This window comes from Podarcis vaucheri (assembly GCF_965113315.1).
Source record: "Podarcis vaucheri genome assembly, chromosome: 12".
Lineage (NCBI taxonomy): Eukaryota > Metazoa > Chordata > Lepidosauria > Squamata > Lacertidae > Podarcis > Podarcis vaucheri.
Genome location: NC_138750.1, coordinates 12,737,158 through 12,755,611, shown reverse-complemented (window position 1 = coordinate 12,755,611; position 18,454 = coordinate 12,737,158). Strand labels below are relative to the sequence as shown.

General features: G+C 40.3%; 1 protein-coding gene across 31 annotated transcripts in view; it reads right to left on the bottom strand.

Annotated features, from left to right (window-relative positions):
* Positions 1–9,848: 9,848 nt before the first annotated feature.
* The window catches only part of CLASP2 (cytoplasmic linker associated protein 2), a 125,093-nt gene continuing 116,487 nt past the window's right edge, over positions 9,849–18,454 (bottom strand). For 30 of the 31 annotated variants that reach the window (XM_082192716.1, XM_082192745.1, XM_082192738.1 and 27 more), the window contains 8 exons: positions 18,237–18,343; positions 16,739–16,892; positions 15,804–16,032; positions 13,964–14,157; positions 13,236–13,364; positions 12,207–12,413; positions 11,193–11,309; positions 9,849–10,166 (listed from right to left, as the gene is read on the bottom strand). In XM_082192716.1, coding sequence (XP_082048842.1) covers positions 10,080–10,166; positions 11,193–11,309; positions 12,207–12,413; positions 13,236–13,364; positions 13,964–14,157; positions 15,804–16,032; positions 16,739–16,892; positions 18,237–18,343 — 1,224 coding nt within the window. In that variant the 3' untranslated portion in view covers positions 9,849–10,079. The remainder of the gene's footprint in view (positions 10,167–11,192; positions 11,310–12,206; positions 12,414–13,235; positions 13,365–13,963; positions 14,158–15,803; positions 16,033–16,738; positions 16,893–18,236; positions 18,344–18,454) is intronic. The other variant, XM_082192722.1, reaches the window with a different exon arrangement.

Below are 18,454 nucleotides of genomic sequence, written 5' to 3'. Positions count from 1 at the left end.
TCTTCTTTTACTGCTTATCCTAGTATTTTTGACACTTGGTATTTCAAGTTACTTTTAAATGCTGATTTACATTACCCAACTGATGCAGGCTAGAGTTTCAAGCTGAATTACTACCAAAATCCAAAGGGCTTCCCATAGGAATGAATGCTGCTTATTCTGTAAACCGCCCTGAGACCTCTGGGTATAGAGCAGTGTTAAAAGAATTCTAAGGTCCCAAATATAAAATAAACGTTCATAAATGTACAAGGAGAACACAAAGTATATAATCCATGTGTCTGAAATAGTACCGGAGAGCAATCCTGAAGCCATTGTGACTCTCCCAAATTGACCTCAAATATTAGACAGCATCTTAAGCAGAGACATCACCTTGTCGACTAAGGTCCGTATAGCTAAAGCTATGGTTTTCCCAGTAGTGATGTATGGAAGTGAGAGCTGGACCATAAAGAAGGCTGATCACTGAAGAATTGATGCTTCTGAATTATGGTGCTGGAGGAGACTTGAGAGTCCCATGGACTGCAAGAAGATCAAACCTATCCATTCTGAAGGAAATCAGCCCTGAATGCTCACTGGAAGGACAGATCCTGAAGCTGAGGCTCCAATACTTTGGCCACCTCATGAGAAGAGAAGACTCCCTGGAAAAGACCCTGATGTTGGAGGGCACAAGGAGAAGGGGACGACAGAGGACGAGATGGTTGGACAGTGTTCTCGAAGCTACAAACACGAGTTTGACCAAGCTGCGGGAGGCAGTGGAAGACAGGAGTGCCTGGCGTGCTCTGGTCCATCCCCAGTTGGACACGACTAAACAACAACAGATTTCTCTACAAGGACGACAATGGGAAAGAATTGTCTTTTGCTTACCTGTCTTAAAGGCGTATTTGTGTATGAATAGGATGAGCCTGTGACCAGGTAAAGCAATCAGTAACCATTAACAGATATCCTGGCAAACAGGATTTCTGCTGTAGACCACCTCCTGTGATGTATTTCTGCTGTAGACCACCCCCTTCTGTGATGCATGTATGATGTTTTGAGGGGTGGTCTTGAGCTACAGGGTGGGCAATTTCAAAAGTCTATATAAGGGCTTGCGCACCATTGCTCTGGTCCCTCCTCCCTCCTGCATGTGTGAGAACCCTGTTGCAACAGTTTAATAAAGATCAGGCTTAATAGTTGCCTTGCTTCTCAATATTCTCTGGTTGGCATGTTATTTTCTCCTACCAATAGGGAACCCACTTAAGGACTCTATACTGGCTCTTGGATATCCCAAAAGGGAAAAGGAGTTTTTTTTCTATAACAGCGGTATATAAATTCTAATAATAATAATATCTGCAAACCCTATGCATAGAGCCATGACCAACGCTTCAAAGGCCCAGTTAATTGATAAAAGGGTGAAATAAAGGAACTGTGATTCTAGTATTGAAGAAGGTAACAATACCTTATCAGTAGTAGCTGCTAAGGTTTGAATGAATGGGTTGCATACCTTTTTTTTGTATTGGGGCTTTTATAAGAAAAATACCTCTAATTCCCTTATGGGGTATCTAGAGCCTGTACAGAGTCCCTCAGGAGATCTCTATCGGTCAGATAGGAAGGAGAGGCCAACCAGAGTATATTGAAAGCAAAGCGGCTAGTAAGCTTGATCTTTATTAATGGAAATAATGTGTTACAACAGGTTCCCCACTCACGGCACGCAGGAGGGAGGAGAACCCCGAATAATGGTGTGCAAGCCCCTATAAAGGCTTTTGAAATTGCCCACCCTGTAGCCCAACATCGGCCCCCCAAAACATCATACATACACCACAGTAGGAGACAGAAATTTGAGTGTGTTACCTCTCCTGTCTGCCAGGATACCTGATAATGCCTTACTTGATTTCATTTTCTGGGTAGCCTGGCCATTCCTTTGAGATGGTAAATACTTTAGTTCCTGAATCTCTTAAGCATATGGATAGTTTGCTCAGCTTAACAGATACTTGCCAGACTGTTATATGAAAAGGGAGGTGTAAGCCCCTACAGTTCAGATAATTGGAAAGCTTTTCCCATTTCCTTCCTCCTTGCAGGGATATTTGAGGTCAATTTGGGAGAGTCAAAATGGCTTCAGGATTGCTCTCCTGTACTATTTCAGACATGTGGTTTAAATGCTTATGTACAGTATGTGTTTGCGTTGTACATTTATGAACATTTAAGAATCCTATCCACCATTCATGGTTTTATTACTGTTAGTTGAATATTGTATTCAACTAGTTTGTATTGTATTCAGCTAGTTGTAGAAAGTATTGCTCATCCAGGTTTGGCTTTTGCAAGGGAAACCAGACATCAGGGCATGTCTGGAGCTGCTTTCATCCTTCAGTTTTCATGCTGTGGAAGATGGAAATTATGTTTTCACTCTGTGATGTGGCCTAGCAAAATCTTATTAGTACCTTTCCTAACAATTCTCAAGGCTCAAGCCAAATTTGGTACTGTTGATTGCTCTGGATATAAATAAAGATGTGGTGAGCAGGTTTTGTTCTTCCACAATGGGCACATAAACATTTATCAGTGTATTTCTTACAACTGTGCTTTCATACAACCCTTATAAACTAATCCAAGAGTCCTGCATTTTTACTTTAAAATGCCCTGCAGGGACTGGTCATAGAATCGTCTTTACTCTTTCAACTCTTACAGTACCTTAGATAAATCAGGAGAGAGGTGGTCAAGCTGTCCTTTATGTGGATCACTTTGGATTGCAGGTGGAATATTAATGTTCTTGAAAAAAATTGCCCAGGAGAAAAATACCCAGCACTAACTATACATTGGAGATGGGCCAACGCTCTCATCTCCCAAGAGCAGGTAATTGTATATATGAGAGGCTTCAAACCCTGTCATTCACATTCAAAATAAAATCCACTTCATCTGCTTTGTGAGATGTATCTGAAGAAGTGTGCATGCACACGAAAGCTCATACCAAGAACTAACTTAGTTGGTTTTTAAGGTGCTACTGGAAGGAATTTTTTTTTGTATTTTGCTTTGTGAGAATTAGACTACCATTCTTATTGTGATAGGAATTTTGAGGTCTTAGATATATGTTAAATGTTCATAAGTGTACCAACCAAGCACATACATAGATCAGCACAGGAAGACTGACCTGAAACCATATTTTATTCCCAAACTGACCTCAATTAGTTCTCTGCAAGGTCAAAGTGGGAAACCTCCCCATTGTCTCTTTCCTCACAAATCCTGTCTTAAGGGCACATTTAAGATATGAATAGGGTGTGAGCCTGACCTGGCTCAGGAACTAAGTATTTATAATTACAGAAGACTGGTCAGGCTCCCCAGGCAACCCAATCAAGTGACCATTAAGGTCAAACCTTCAGAGTCTAAGCATGTGCATCTGCAATACAACATTACTAATTTTCGTTCAATTCTTTTTTTGTATGCTTCCCCAAAACAAAATTGGACTCAGATTCACAGAAGCAGGGAGAATCGAAAGCACAAGTGCTTTGCTGATACCCCACTTTTTCCAAAATGGTGCAGTGCAGAAACTCCCTAACAGAGATGCAGTTTGCAAATCTCCCTACATCAGAAAAGTCCGTATTTTGGAGGATAGAGAAGCATGTCTCAGGAAGAAGGGGGAAACCAGAATGGGCTGTGCTAGGTCTAACTTCCAAAATTTCACAGATGGAAATAGGAATACGAGGCTTCAGGACTTTTAGACTTGCACAGAGTTATTCTTAGACCACAGCATCAATGGAGCTCCCCTTCGCTCACATGCATATTATCAAAGTTCCGTTCCCTGTATTCATTTTACTCTGCAACAGCATGTGCAGTACTGCCATTATTCCCAAAGCTATTTATCAGCTAACCTTAAACATTCTAAAGTTCAACAATAAAATGACATAACAGTGGCTAGAATAGAGTTCCAGTGTATTCTCACCCAGTGGTGCTGCTCCTACTCAGAGTTCCAACCAATGCAAGTTGTAAGGTGCTTAAAAAGGCCAATTCACCCCCTATTCCATTTCCAATTGATGAACAACCTCCTATGGCTTTTAGAGGTCACTGAGCAGGGTCATTAAGGTTGTTTGTCCGTTTTGTGCATGTAACCCTTTAAAACACGCATTTTTGCATAATGCAGGGTTCACCCAGGCATGCTGATACTTCCCTCCACTCTCAGTAATTCCGCTTTGGCCCCATTCCTGTTGATGCTCAATCATCTGTGTTCCCTATTAAGAGGCAATGATGTGCAAGTGTTTACGCACATGTGCATTAAAGCCAAGATGCATTTAGCCTGCTTCCGGAGGCTCAAGGAATGAGGCTAAAACCCTGAATAATTCTAACGCATGTGTCTGCGACCTAGCAATTCTAAAAAGCCATTTTAGAAAGGCAAGATTTGAAGAAAATAGATGCTAGGAGCAGGTATGAGAAAACAGGCACTAACCCACAGTTAAGTAGGGGCAGTGGGAATGTTTGGCTGTGTGCTCAGAAAGGGGAAATTGTAAATTGGTGGATATAAAGTTAACAGTACATCTGTTACCATTTAAGGCTATTGGCTTTGCTATGCTACCGTAACAGGAAAAAATAGTTAAATCTCATCTTTCCTTTTAACAAGGCATAGTCACATTTATTAAATTGTAATTTTTACATATTTTTGGCTACATCTCCAAAGGCCTCTATTAGTTATGTGCTAATGTAAATTTCATTGAGTCATTTTAGCCAATGGAAAAAATGGCAAGACAGCTAAAGAAACTAAAATTCTTCAGGCATTTCATAGCAACTGCATGATGGTTCCCCTCTCCAATCTCTGGACTAGTCCCCATGCCCCCAGACGTAAAAAGCAGTACATCAGTGTCCTCCAATTAACCTTGAAAGATGAATACAAACATTTTAAAAACAAGTCACATGAAAGCTTGCTGCGGTAGAGAATGCTGAGCATTCAGTAAGTTCCCAAGTATATTTCAATATTTATTGCCCACATCCAGTGGTGGAGCAAGCCGATCGGGCGTCTGGGGCGGGACGCATGCCCAGCGCCCAGGGGTGGGGCTAGCCGCCTGTGGGGCGGGGCCAGCCGGGGCAGGGCACTCCGAGGAGTCTGCCTGCCTCCTCCCACTCAGCTGCCCTACAGCTGACGGGGAGGCGGCGGGTAGGCTGTTTGGGGCAGTGCAGAGCCTGCGGCGCCTAAGCCACCGTGTCATTTGGGTGTGCTGCAGGCCCTGTGGTGAGTGCTGCCCACCATTTTGTCACCCCCCTCAGTGGTGACACCCGGGGCGGCCCGCCCCCCCTTCCCTCCATCCCTGCCCACATCAGGTTCTTGTGTTCATTTCGCATTTCTTGGGCTTCATACCAAATGCCCAGTGGTTTCTCAAAGGAAAAACACAAGGAGATACTCTTTATTTAACACACATCTTGAACCTTACAATTGTGTCTGCAGGCAAAGCAGTAAACCTGAAATACCAGCAACGTTCCTGGAAAGATGGCCATAGCACAAGTGTTATGCAAAATGTGTTACGACTATCTGTATGTTAAAATGAACCATCTTGTATATAAAAGTTATTTAAAATACAAATTGAATAGACTGATGGATTGTTGTGTTGCCTCTTCTTTTCTCCAAGTGGTATCGAGTTTTCCCTTTGGATCTTTCTCTCCCAGGTCTTTTTAACTGTGACGTTAACTCCACATGCAAAACCCAAATTCTGCCACTGGCCCAGAACTTGTTCAAAGTTCAGTTGGTTAAATTAAAATTGGTGTAAATTGGAAACAGTAACAAGCACATATTCATTTAAAGATACAGTACTATTTTAAAGTAACCAGATAGGCTTGTAATAAATAAACTTTTAAGTACCTTTGTTAAATATAATATCTATATCTGACTGGTTTTGTATCATGCCTGTACCCCAGTTATTGGATTATTTGTAAGTTAAGAGTTCAGAGGTAATGAACGAGATTGAATGTGGAAGCAGCATGTTTTGCAGCATTCTCACTGGAGTGGGAACTGGGTTTTGTAAGTGTGTAAAAAAACCCTTCCCTTTACGGAGGATGGCATTTCCACAGCAAACACCTTCTTGGGCACAAAAACATCAATGAACCTTGGAAAGTGGAATAAGCACTACTGTTATTTTCTTAAGTTCATGGTCTTTTCTCACTCTTTAATTATTCCAGCAATTAAATGTGTGTCTAGAGCAACATTCCCAATCTGATGCCCTCCTGATATTGTTGGCACTACAACTCCCATGAACACCAGCCAGTACTGTCAGGGACGATGGGAAGTGTAGTGCAAGACAATTGGTGGATACCATATGGGAAATGCTGGTATAGAGGGGTTGCTTTAGCCTCTCCCTCAGTTAGGGGGAAGCCAAAATGGTAAAGTCAAATCCACAACAGAAAGCAAGACAAAATGAGCAGTACCCATAGCCCACGCATAGAACAGCCCGAGGGCAATTTCTATGCCTATTGTTCAAATATTGGGACGTTGCAGTTTTCCTCATAATTGCAAGAAACATTTCAAAAGAAGAGGCCAGTCATGTTCAATCATGTGCACATATTCCCTCATGTTCAGTCATGTGCAAGTGAAAGAGTTGCCGTTTCATAAACCTTCCTTTGAGTTGGTGTGTGCACACATGGGGTTTTTCGAAGGATAGGCAGGACTGTATCAGTTCTTCCACAATGAATACCATGTTTACACACACATGCACACTTTAAACTCTTCCTTTATAGCTTTGGTTAAATGCAGGTTTCAAAGCTCACTTCATGCTTAAAGCATGTTAACGAGAGATGAAACATATGAATCAACGCACTTTCCCTTGATTTGCTATATGCAAATTATACACAGAATCTTTGCGATTTGAGATGACTCACTTGTAAGGAGGAAACAGACACATTAATGGCTGCCCCAGGTGCCAATTAGGTTTGCTGTTTTCTTACCATATTTAGTTGGAGCCTGGTTAATGAATGCCTGAAGCCGTTTCTTAAGCTTCAGATTTATCCAATACAGTCTCTGGGGCTACCATACTTTGTTAGAACTACCATAGCCTAGCTCAAAGTAGCTTATGCTTTGCTGGGCAACAGTAATAGGTTTTCTTATTATTTGTGTGACATCCATTACTCTCCCTTTCTTAACAAATTTGAGGATCAGGGGATTCTAGATGTGTGTAATGTACAGAGAAGAAGGGATAATCAATCCCTGCTTTGGAAATACGGGGCAGAGAATGAAATTTTGGATGAATTAGCAGGAATGATACAACAAAAAAACTGAAAAGAAAGTGCTGATGAGAATTGCTAGGACATCGTACATTGTTCCTGCAGATTAATATGCTGACACATTAAACTATGAATAACATGGGTGAGGTAGGTCAGTCTCAGAAGAATTTCCGCACAATTCTCACTCGAAGAGGATTTCAAGTTGGGATCTAGAAACAGGGGTCTCTTCCCTGAGGTAGCCTGGCTACACACTTCCGATTTCCATTCTAGCATTATCAATTATTCCTAGTGCCAAAGTTTAATTTGATACCTTAAGTTACTTAGTCATTTTCTACAGTCCAATTCATACTGAGCCTGTGCTCTTAAATAGATTGCAGGAAGTTCTATGGGATAATTCCACATAATAGTTCTAATACAGCAATAGTTTCAAGGAACTGATCATACGAAACAACTGGTTGCTCTGGATCAGTGGGGAACAGGATGAAGGCCATGCAAATAGATTTGTGTACCCACAAGCATGTCAACAATGCAAGTGGACTTCTTGCTCAACTGGGACAAAAGAACACAAGAGACATCGATTCTAAATAAACAGAAGCTAAGGAGCTAGCTTTTGAGTATTATTAGAATTCGTTTTCCCTGAATCAGCTGTTGTTTGCTTGCATTGCTTGCATTTTGGAACTGGGAATTACTTACATCTGAGAAACTTATTTCTGTACTCCTACAACACTAGTCCATTATAACTGTCTGTCCTTCAAAAAAAAGAAGAGGAAACCAGTATCGTTAAAAATAAAGTATCATAAACAGCAAGATCTACCACTAAAAAAAGCAGAAATGCAGCTGTATACATAGTTAAATTTTTCAAGTAATGTTATGTACATTTTATTGCCTGTATATGCACAATGGTAAGCAGAGAACTATAAATACACAATGTAATAGAACAGTAGAAAACAAGAATGTTACACATATGGAAATGAGAAAGGGGAGACTATTTTCCTGATGAAGCTGCTAAAAAAAGCCAGTGACGAATAATGACAATTAAGGTTGGTTTTTTTACATATATTTCTAAAATATTTTCCCAGATAAACAGCTTTCTGCAACAGCAAATGCTTCTTTTATAACCACATCTCTCATCTTTCCGAGTCAGAACAACTTCTGATCAAAGTCAAAGTAATTTATTAAATTATGTAACTCCAAGTATTCCATTTTTTCAAGGTAATTAGCAAGTAAAGTATTATTAGCTCTTTTAAAAATGGTATTTGGCTGCATGTTAAAAGAATTGGGTTTTGAATACACAATAGTAAATGAACAAAAATGAAATAAAAAAATATTTCTATAGACAATTTCCCCCCCACAAGACATTATGGGTAGCAGCTCAGTCAAAAGTTTCCACCCTGGAGAGGTAGAGAGAATCTTAGCCTAGCACAGAAAAACCAGAATCATTGGCACTGCTATCTTCTCTCCTATAAAAACACAATCCTTAAAACTAGATTATGTAACTATGGTCACAAGATCTAGGTTCTAGCCATTGTGAGAAGGGTGCTGATCTCACTCCCATCTCTCAGTTAAGAAACTCGGTAGATGGTGGTTAAATCTGAGAAACAGAAGACTTTTGGGAACATTTTCTTGATTTTCATTATCTCAGTTATGAAATCCATAAATACAAAGATGCATTATTCACAACAAAGTTTTAAAAAAAAGTTACAGAAACAACCTGAAAACATTTCCACATCTCTATCCAGATGGTCTCAATGACACCATTTCAAGGAAACCATGCAATAAATTTGGTGCTGCCTTCCGAAACAATTCAAATTGAAACCCCCAACCAAGGGTTTCAAGATCTATAGTGCTTGTGATTCTTTTCCCCAGCCCTCCCCCTGTAAGTCAACGAACAAACACCTGTTCTTGCAAAAAAAATAAAAATTCATTGCTGAAAAGCTTTCCGCAGTGCTTGCTGTCCTATATCCCTACGCGAGTTAAAATGGTAGAACGATTAGTTCCAGTAATTAGGTTGAGAGGAAACATTCTAGTGATAAAGATAAATACATACGGAGCATGCTTGTGCAGAGCACTCCACTCTGAAGCATCCTGCTTGAGGAAGGGATGGTGACAAGAATGGTTCATATCCATTAAGTGACTTTGCTTAACCTGAATTTGGGAAAGCAGGGCGTCACATTCCCCCAGTTCTGCAACACTGTGTTCTGAATAGGATGTCTTCCACTGATTTGTCCTCCTTAGTTTGCACGGAATTTTTATTTATGGGACAAACATACTCAACTGTGAACCGTGTTTAGATACTGGATCAATCCAGCTTTTCTTTTCTTTTTAATTAATGGGCACTGCTTGCTTTCAGACTATATTATCTGACTTAAGACATGCCCATGAGGATGCAACTCCAGTTCGGGGACCGAGTTGCAGTTCAGACCAGTCCGGCTTTGTTCTTATGCTCAAGAAAGTAAAGAAAAACAAAACACCCATTGCCATTGAATAAAAACAGCCATACAAAGTCATGTTACTTTGTAGCCAAAGAAAAACAAGGAAATTTAGATTTTAGCTTTTAAAGCTTAAAGCATTCCTGTTTAATTAGGTTTGTGGTGGTGGTGGTTGTTTTTTAAAAAAGAAAAATGTACAGTAACACTGATGAAAATTAATGGGAAGACACACAGAAGAGTGTGAACAGAAAACATGATGGATTAGATTTAAAAATTTATTTTGCTTCAATCAGGTGATATTAATACTGTTTTTTCTTTTCCCTTGGATATGGAATAACTGCAACAGTCACATGCAGGCTGAGAATAGCCCTCCATTAAGGGGAAAAAGAAAGGGAAAAAAAGAACCTCAAACAAAAATGAAGAGTTCCAAAAGTTTAGTTTGAGACTTTTCCTTTTACTGATGTGTCTTTTCTTCTGTGAGCAACATCATCACTAGCTTTGTCCAGGAACATCTGCCGCTGAGTCACCTGCTCCAGAGCCTGTTTGTGCACGTTTGATGTAAAGGTTCAACAACTTCATCTGCAGATTTAATTCAGTAAATGTCCTCTTTAGTATTCAAGACATATTTAAATTATAGAAAAGTCGGGGGACGGGGACGGGGGACCAAGCAATTGTATGCTGTTTATAAGCAAAGTAATAGCAAGAAAAAACGCATTTGATAAGGAATGATGGCAACAATGGGGTGGGGACTTCCTGAGAGTTGTAAAATGGAGCTGTAGTTTAAATAGTGAATGAAGATTTAACTGCTTTGCATCGTTAGTATATGGGGGAGGAATCAGACGAGGATTCACCATAACACAGGTGTATTGTTCACATGTTAACTATAGGAAGTAAGCAGTTGAGATACTTGAGTTGATGTTAAGACTTGGCTCAGATGCAATAGGAAGGAAACCATGGTTTCCTGCTACAAGAACGCACTGTTCTAAGTCTCTTCCATAGGAGAAAGTTTTGGGTTTTAAACTGCCCCCCATTTCCTGTGCAATCTGAACATGGGGGAATGGTGGTTTGTGAGTAAGCCAGAATCAGAAACCATGATTTGATCCAGGCTTGCTGTCATTAACCATTGTTTGAACAAGCCACAGTCCCCCACGTTCAGACGCCACAGGAAACTCTGGAAGCTTTGGGTCTCCTTTTGCAGCCACAGAAGACCAAACAACAGAAAGGAGGCACATAAGCTGAAGGCCTCTTATGGCTTGCTCTCATTGTTTCTTGTTACATTTGACCAGGGGTTAGACTTAGTCATTTTTTATTGTTCAGCCTTTCAGCATTCAGATGGCTAGTCAGGATCTCTTATTATACAATATTACAATCTTCCTTTAAAATCCATGATTTCAGTACACTTAATTGCCCATGTTATAATACAATTTCCTAGTTCCTTTCCCCTAAATGTTAGGTCTATTGTGGGTAACATTTTAGTCCAGACCAGAATAGTACACCGTATTTTATATGGAATTCCTAGAATGGCACAGCACATATTGCTTTGTCCTCTTTGTGGCAAACTGGTGAACTCAGACTAGCTTTTGGATGCCACAGGTTTTGACTTACTTTGCTGCCAGTGAGTTGGCTGAGATGTGGTTTCAGTTCATCACCAATTACTGCATGAATGGCTACAAGACAGAAGACACAAGCCTTCCGAACACTGCTTTCAGAGTTATCATAGCCCTGGAAAGCAAGAAAAGTTAGCATTAAAAAACTTAACACATTAACACAAAGAGAAATCACTAATGCATTTTAAATGGGCTAGAAATCTCATTTCTAAAATTATTTGATGGAATGATATATGGTAGCAAAGAATTCAGATACTCAAGTCTTCTCCAGGAGACTGAGTGACATTGCCAGACAAGAGGACATAGCCCAGGTAAAACCAGGGATGTTCCTAGGGGACCAGATTTATCGGACCATACCAGCCCCCTACCTTGCAGAAATTCACTATGTGGAATACCGTAGACTTCTTACAGCGGCTAGATTAAATGTCCTTGACTCTGCGATATTGTGGGGAAGGTACAGGGGAGTACCATACGCCCTGAGAACCTGTCATTGTGCCATGGGTGTGGTTGAGTCCACCGAACACATTCTCTTGACTTGCCCTTCTTATGCAGAGCTTAGACAAAATTTTATAGACCCACTCCTATGTCAATCTAGCTTCCTATCCGAAGAAAACCAGGTTTTACACTTGCTGAATAACGTCACTAGAGCTATACCTTCTTCGGTGGCCAAATTTCTTTTTTTAGCTTTTAAGTGTCGCAAGACTAAAATTGATTGTATTGATATGGGGCTATCTGTTTAGCCCATTTTAGTGTTGGCTAAGTTTTAAAATCTTCCTGGAGCTTTTAACTGTGTATTGACAAATGTACTTTTTTTCTGACTGACGGTCGAATAAAAAGGTTGATGATGATGATACTCAATAAATATACTCTAGCTATTAAAGGCACAAGTTTGCTTGAGAACTGAGTAGCCTCAGAGGAAAAAAAACTATCTGGTTTAAATTATTTGTGACACACATGATTCATTAAGGTTTTCCTCTGTTATTAGCTGTTCCTTTGTTATATGTTTTCTTACCTGTATTAAACCTGGTACTATCTCTGGCAAGAGCTGCGCAAGTGTTTCCTTAGGTACTCTTTCTATCACCTTAGTTTGCATTTTGATTGCAGCCAGGTTTATAGGATAATCTGCCGTTTGGATAATGGGGCAAAGTACTTTGATGCACTGATCTGGGCTAATGGATGTGGCCAGCATTGTAGCAGCCTCTTCAGCAGATCTTACAACCTAAAAGATTAAGCAGAAACTCAAGCAATTAAATCACATTTGTTCAATTTTGAATACATCCTTAAAACTTGGTGGCAAATATACTGCAAATACTTTTTGCTCAGGATAGCAGCATTTCAATGAAGTGGGCATTTTCCCCAAGAAGCACTTGGCATCATAACTTTAAAATATGAGTACGCTTTGCTAAACAATCAAATCAATTTATTTGGGTAAATCAATCAATATTTTAACTCCACATACTGTAGTTATACTGTTGTCTTAAAATAAAAAGCTAGCTAGAAAACAAGAGGACAGTATAGTTTCACATTATTTCAAATTTTAATTCATGATTTTCAACTACTGTATAATTGAAACTTGATTGCTGCTGAATATATACTTGGCAGTGACTTTAAAAGGGTTTTTATTTCCATAATGTGTGTAAAAAGCAAAGCTGAATAAAGGACATACAAAGAAGGAAGTTTTTAGTACCAATATAAACCCTTTAGGTGTGTAAGGAATAACAGTTTATTAATATTGCATTACAGTGATACAGCTAATCTTCATAGGAAATAGTTTGCAAATTACAAGACTGATGCCTGTCTTGTTGAAACTGAGTTTAAAGGATACCCCAGCTCCCACCGAGAACTATCTCCTCTCCACAAAATCTGTGGTACTGGAGACATTTTTTTTTAAATCGAAAACACGAGAGTCTACCTTTCTTAGAGTTCACTGTGACTTAACGTTACAGATTCAGAAGCTTTGTACTCTTATGACAAATGCCCTGTCTTCTCTCTTTTCATTCTTCAGTCAAGGACAACACAAGTCAAAATAAGTTATACAAACCTCCTTGTGGGGGTCCTTATGAGCTTCTAGTGTCTTCATGATTGTAAGCTCTGCATAATTTCTAAATCTTGCTGGTTGGTGTCTTAAAATCTCTCTTAAAACTTTCAATGCCAGTGCTCTAATTGCATGCTGAAAGTTCAAACATACTTTGTTTAGTCTTCTTTGCACAACTTCAAGCTGATTATTTTCAGCAGTGAAAATATTTCCATATTTCCAGAACTGAACCAAGTATTTAATTGCTCCTTTGGGATCTCTGAAAATAAAGGGCTTTTCCACATTAATTTTCTTTCTGCAGTTACACATTTGTTGCCAGGAATCCAGGCGATCTTTCCTGATAGAACTTTTATGGTGAACATCACATTCATCTAAAACTAACACTGAAATGTTTTCTATAAATTGCTACTGGTAAAATTGCTCAGCTAACACATTGCAAGTGCAATACTTGCAAGATGTAACTGCTTAAGTGATCTTAGCTTCTACTGCAGCCTGTGACATATCCTCTCCATGCCAGACAGGTACTGATTACCAATTTTGGCATTTTAAGAAAAATACTGAACAACAACACTGCCTGGGATGCTCTGCTCAATGTCCTACCAGGGCAAAGCTTCAGTAATCCCGACATTCTCAAGGGGAATATGTGTATGAGGTTTGCCCCAAATCCAATTACGTTGCAGGAAATTAAAGCAGACACATAAACGGTTTTGGCTTTCCCTATGTTAAAACTTTACCTCTTTGTCCCCAAGGGTTTCAAGTAATAAAAGCAGAATTGTTTTGAAGTGCTCATCCCAAACACCGAAAGACTCTTCTTGGGTCAATTTCATTAGCTCGTAGAGAGCAGCTTTCCGTTCTTCTACTCTCTCATTGTGATTTGACAGTTCCTTCAGCAATTCTGCAACCAGGTCAGAATGGTCCAGTGGATGTTCTGCGACAAAAGGAAAATGAAAAATTATTAAAAAGAACTCGTATTTTTAGCATTTGATGTACATCTCAGATCATACATTTACAGCACACAAGCACCCTAAGAGGCAATCGATACTCATTTTATTTGATTTGATGCATAACCTGGAGATTGGAGGATTTTCTTTCTGCTAAATCTCTCTACTACTTTTGTGCCAGAGAGTGACCCAGAGACCGGAGGACCTCTTCTCAATTTACTTACTAGGAGCCTGGTTCTTTGAAGAAAGACTGCCAGAGATTAGAGTCGGAATCACTTCCTTCCCTAGAGCCAGTTATGGTGCAATAATAACTCAACTCAGCTACACGTGACACAAAATTGCCACTAACTGGTGGCAGTGGAGCACAGTTATTCCATCCAGTTATTCTGAGAGATGATTTGATGGAGGCTCTCCCTCAACCATCACATAGCAGCAACCATGCTATCAGGCTGCTTTGCAGAGGAGGAGAGCAGGGCTGTTCCATCAACTATGCTGAGAGACTGCTGTTCCTCATCTGGCCGTTCCATCAGGCTACCTGAACTGCTTGTACCCCAGCTGAGCACTGCTGGTAACATTTAAGATCTGGAACCTGTTTCTTTTCCCCCTTCTCCCTCCCCATCTCTAAAGAGAGGCACTGTATACTTTATATGTGGCCCTGGAAGCCCATTCGACTGAAGAGCAGCGCTACAATACTCTAAACCAGGGTTCCCCAAACTTGGGTTTCCAGCTGTTTTGGGACTACAACTCCCATCATCCCTAGCTAGCAGGGCCAGTGATCAAGGATGATGGGAACGGTAGTTCAAAAAGAGATGGAGACCCAATTTTGGGTTCAGGAAACCCTGCTCTAAACTTACAAGCACACAAATAAATGAATAAAAAGCATAGGCAAAAATGAAGGGGAGTAAGAACAGGTAAAAGTAGTAATATTACATTAAGAAATTAGAAATGAAGGGATGTATGGGCTGTATTCAACTAAATTATTGCACTAGTGGAAGCCAGCACAATGATCCCCGTTTGTGCAACAAGAACCCCCTCCCCCGCAGTCTCCCCAAATCTGCTCACGAGGGGCAGGAGAACCCCCAGGACAGGGGAAGGGCAGAAGGGTGTGGATATTGTTCCATAGGGCAAGAAGAAATGCTTGTGTTGATGGAACAGTCTTTCTTAGTACTGTGCTGAATGCAACCCTACGTCAAGCATCTATCGTGCCAAGCTTAAAATGAGCCAAATGTAGCTGTGTATGTCTTCTTTCCAAAGTTGAAGTTTAGACAATACACACAACAGTTCTAACTAGAAATATTTTGCCAGTAAAACACCACTGACACAGGTGTTTCCTTTATCCCAAAAAGGATAAGGTAAAATGTTTAGCTGCTGAAATAAATCTATTTGGAAACAGCACAGCTGTTTTAAAAAATTAAATCTAATCTCATCTTGCATATAAAGACAACATCTAGTTGCTTTCAAGCCAACGTTTTGGATTTCAAGTTTTCACTCAACCTCAAGAAGCCTGCTAGAAGTTTCCCAAGGTTGCTGTTTTTGCATGTTACTTGGATGAAATAACAATTCTTTGTTTTTACCCACACAGTTCCTTCCATATACCGTTTCCCCAATGCTGTTAGCAAAACACTAGATTTACCATCAGGAAACTGTTCTGCATCATCATCAAACATGGCCTCTTTTAAAGCTGATTTGTTAAATGAACCAACACTATCTGAGTAATTGTATGGGTTATAATCACGTGATCGTGGGGAAGAATGAGACGGCATTGTGTTAAGCAATGAGGTTTTGTTGTCAAGAGCTGTTCGGCCTGTATCAGTGGCACCACCTCCTGCTCGCAGATCCACTATTCCAGACCCACTGCAAATCTAACAAAGAAGAAAGAGACAAACAGATATACAAAAGCACATTAACACAATCGGCAGATTAAGACATCTGTTTTAGTAGTACATAAATATCAGGCAAACATTCTTGAGTATTTTACTAGCAATCTTGAAAATTCAGCTATTTTTTATGTGGCTTTTAAAATATCACCACTTAGCGTACAATTTGGCATCCAGAAATTAAGCATTTATACCCACAGTAAAGCTTCTAAACCAAACTGATCTGTAGAACTTCTGGTTGACCATTTTTACAAAGGTATTGTTTTTAAATAGAAAAGGGCACATTATAAAAACAGAATTTTATAGATTTCTTTCAAATATTAAGTTTACAGCTAGGTTCACACTATTTTCATAAAGCCAACATATATTCTTTTTTTTACACAAATGAGTAATATATGCTTTCTTTGATTGGAAAATATAAGTGTAAACCTAACATGCTTTGGTTTTAACAAAGATTAGTTTAGTTTCAAAGTGAAGGCATAGGAGAAGACCCTCAGTTTACAAATCTCCTTTTATAATTGCACCACACTGCTGCTTTAGTCTCATATTCTTTGGTTAATGCCTGAATAAAGGAGCTTCCTATCCATGGTTGCCCCCCCCCCAAGACATGTGTTCTGATAAACAGCCACATATATGGCAGAATGGCCCCATGGTTACTTTTTTTATTTCACCCCCTAACTGAAATACTCACTGAATCGCCATCCTCTTTTTTGGGATCCCGTTTCATGGGCTCATTCATATCTTCTTGACTGCGGAAGCTAAAGTTCTGAATTGCTTCAGTCACCCCACGAAGAGAACTATAAATGTCTTCTGAATTCATATTTTCTGTGTCATAATCAAATGCACTGTAGAATGAAAAAGACAGTTTCCCCCCGTTTTAACTTGAATGACAGAGTCCTCTAACTGGTATTCCTCTGCATGAATTCTCAAGTGAGAACTACAGTGGTGCCTCGCAAGATGAAAAGAATCCGTTCTGTGATTCTCTTCGTCTAGCGGTTTTTTTGTCTTGCGAAGCAAGCCCATTGAAGGATTAGCGGATTAGCGCTATTAGCGGCTTTTAGCGGCTTATCTGCTGATTGGATCAGCTGATAAGCGGCTTAGCGGCTTAGAAAAAGGGGGGGGGAGAAAAAACCAGCAGGAACTCGCAATACATTGTCGTCTTGCGAAGCAAGCCCATAGGAGATTCGTTTTGCGAAGCACCTCCAAAAGGGAAAACTCTTTCGTCTAGCGAGTTTTCCATCTTGCGAGGCATTCGTCTTGCGGGGCACCACTGTATAGGAAGACAACAAGTTGCCTAGTGCCAGAACAGACAGTTCATACATTTTGTCAAAATGATTGGCAGCAAATCTCCAGCGCCCCAGGTCCTTTGATTGGACATGAGACTTTAAACAGTTAAAGTACCTGTCCTACCACTGAGCCATGGCCCATCCCCAAAGAGCAGCAAAGTGTCAGGAGCGAGCCAGCAAGAAATCACACGGAAGTTAGAAGAAACAAGGTCTGCTCAGGAGTGCCAGGCCTAATGAGCACAGCAACTCTTCTCGGTAGCTCCTCTCCCGGGTCTTTCCCAAGCAATCTGAGACTGTGCTGGCATGCCTACCTTTGCTCCTCCCACTTCATACCTCTCCTGGTCCTGGGAGACCAGGAGAGAGGGGAGCTGGTCACAGCAGGAGGGGGAGTCATCCTGGCTTCTTCACCAGCCTGACTCATCTCTGTTTCTTAGCCAACCTTCTGTCCTGCTTCTGCTCTTGCACTTCTCTCTGCCACAGACTCTTCCCGCTCATTAAACCCTGTTACCTCTTCAGTTTCCGACACCTCCTCCCAGGCTTATCCCTCTGACAATTTATCACTGTCCCACTGCCACTCCTTGGGCTCTGAGCCTTCTTCCCTTGGGTTTCTCCCAGCTGGTGCCTCCTACCAGTCCTCTGTGTCCAGCCAGTTCATGACACAAAGCATCTGAGATGATGTGAGAGCATGCACTGTTAAGTAAGGAGGAGAGGATTCTCTCACACGTTGTGGGGATTACAAAGGATAAGGAAAGGCAAACTATTAGGATATTGAATATTCCTGCCCCCCTCATTAAATTCAACATATTATTACACTTAAAAGGCTTTTAATCAGTTTTGTATTTGTTGAAAAATTCATTTTGTGAACAGTAAATTAGTGGAAGAAGATATAATTTTGTCTCTTACCTTGGTGACAAAGTATTTTGGGATGTATTGGTTGGGGAAGTGATGGGGCTAGACCAACTAGCTGGTGAGCGAGGAACAGGCCTTGTTAAAGGGCTTCCCATGGACCCCTTTAATGGAAGAAGATATTTTCTATTAAGACACTTAATTCTATGATTCAGCCTTTAATTTAGAAAAGTAGATTTAACAATACTTTATTTATATTAGCAAGCTTGAGAAAA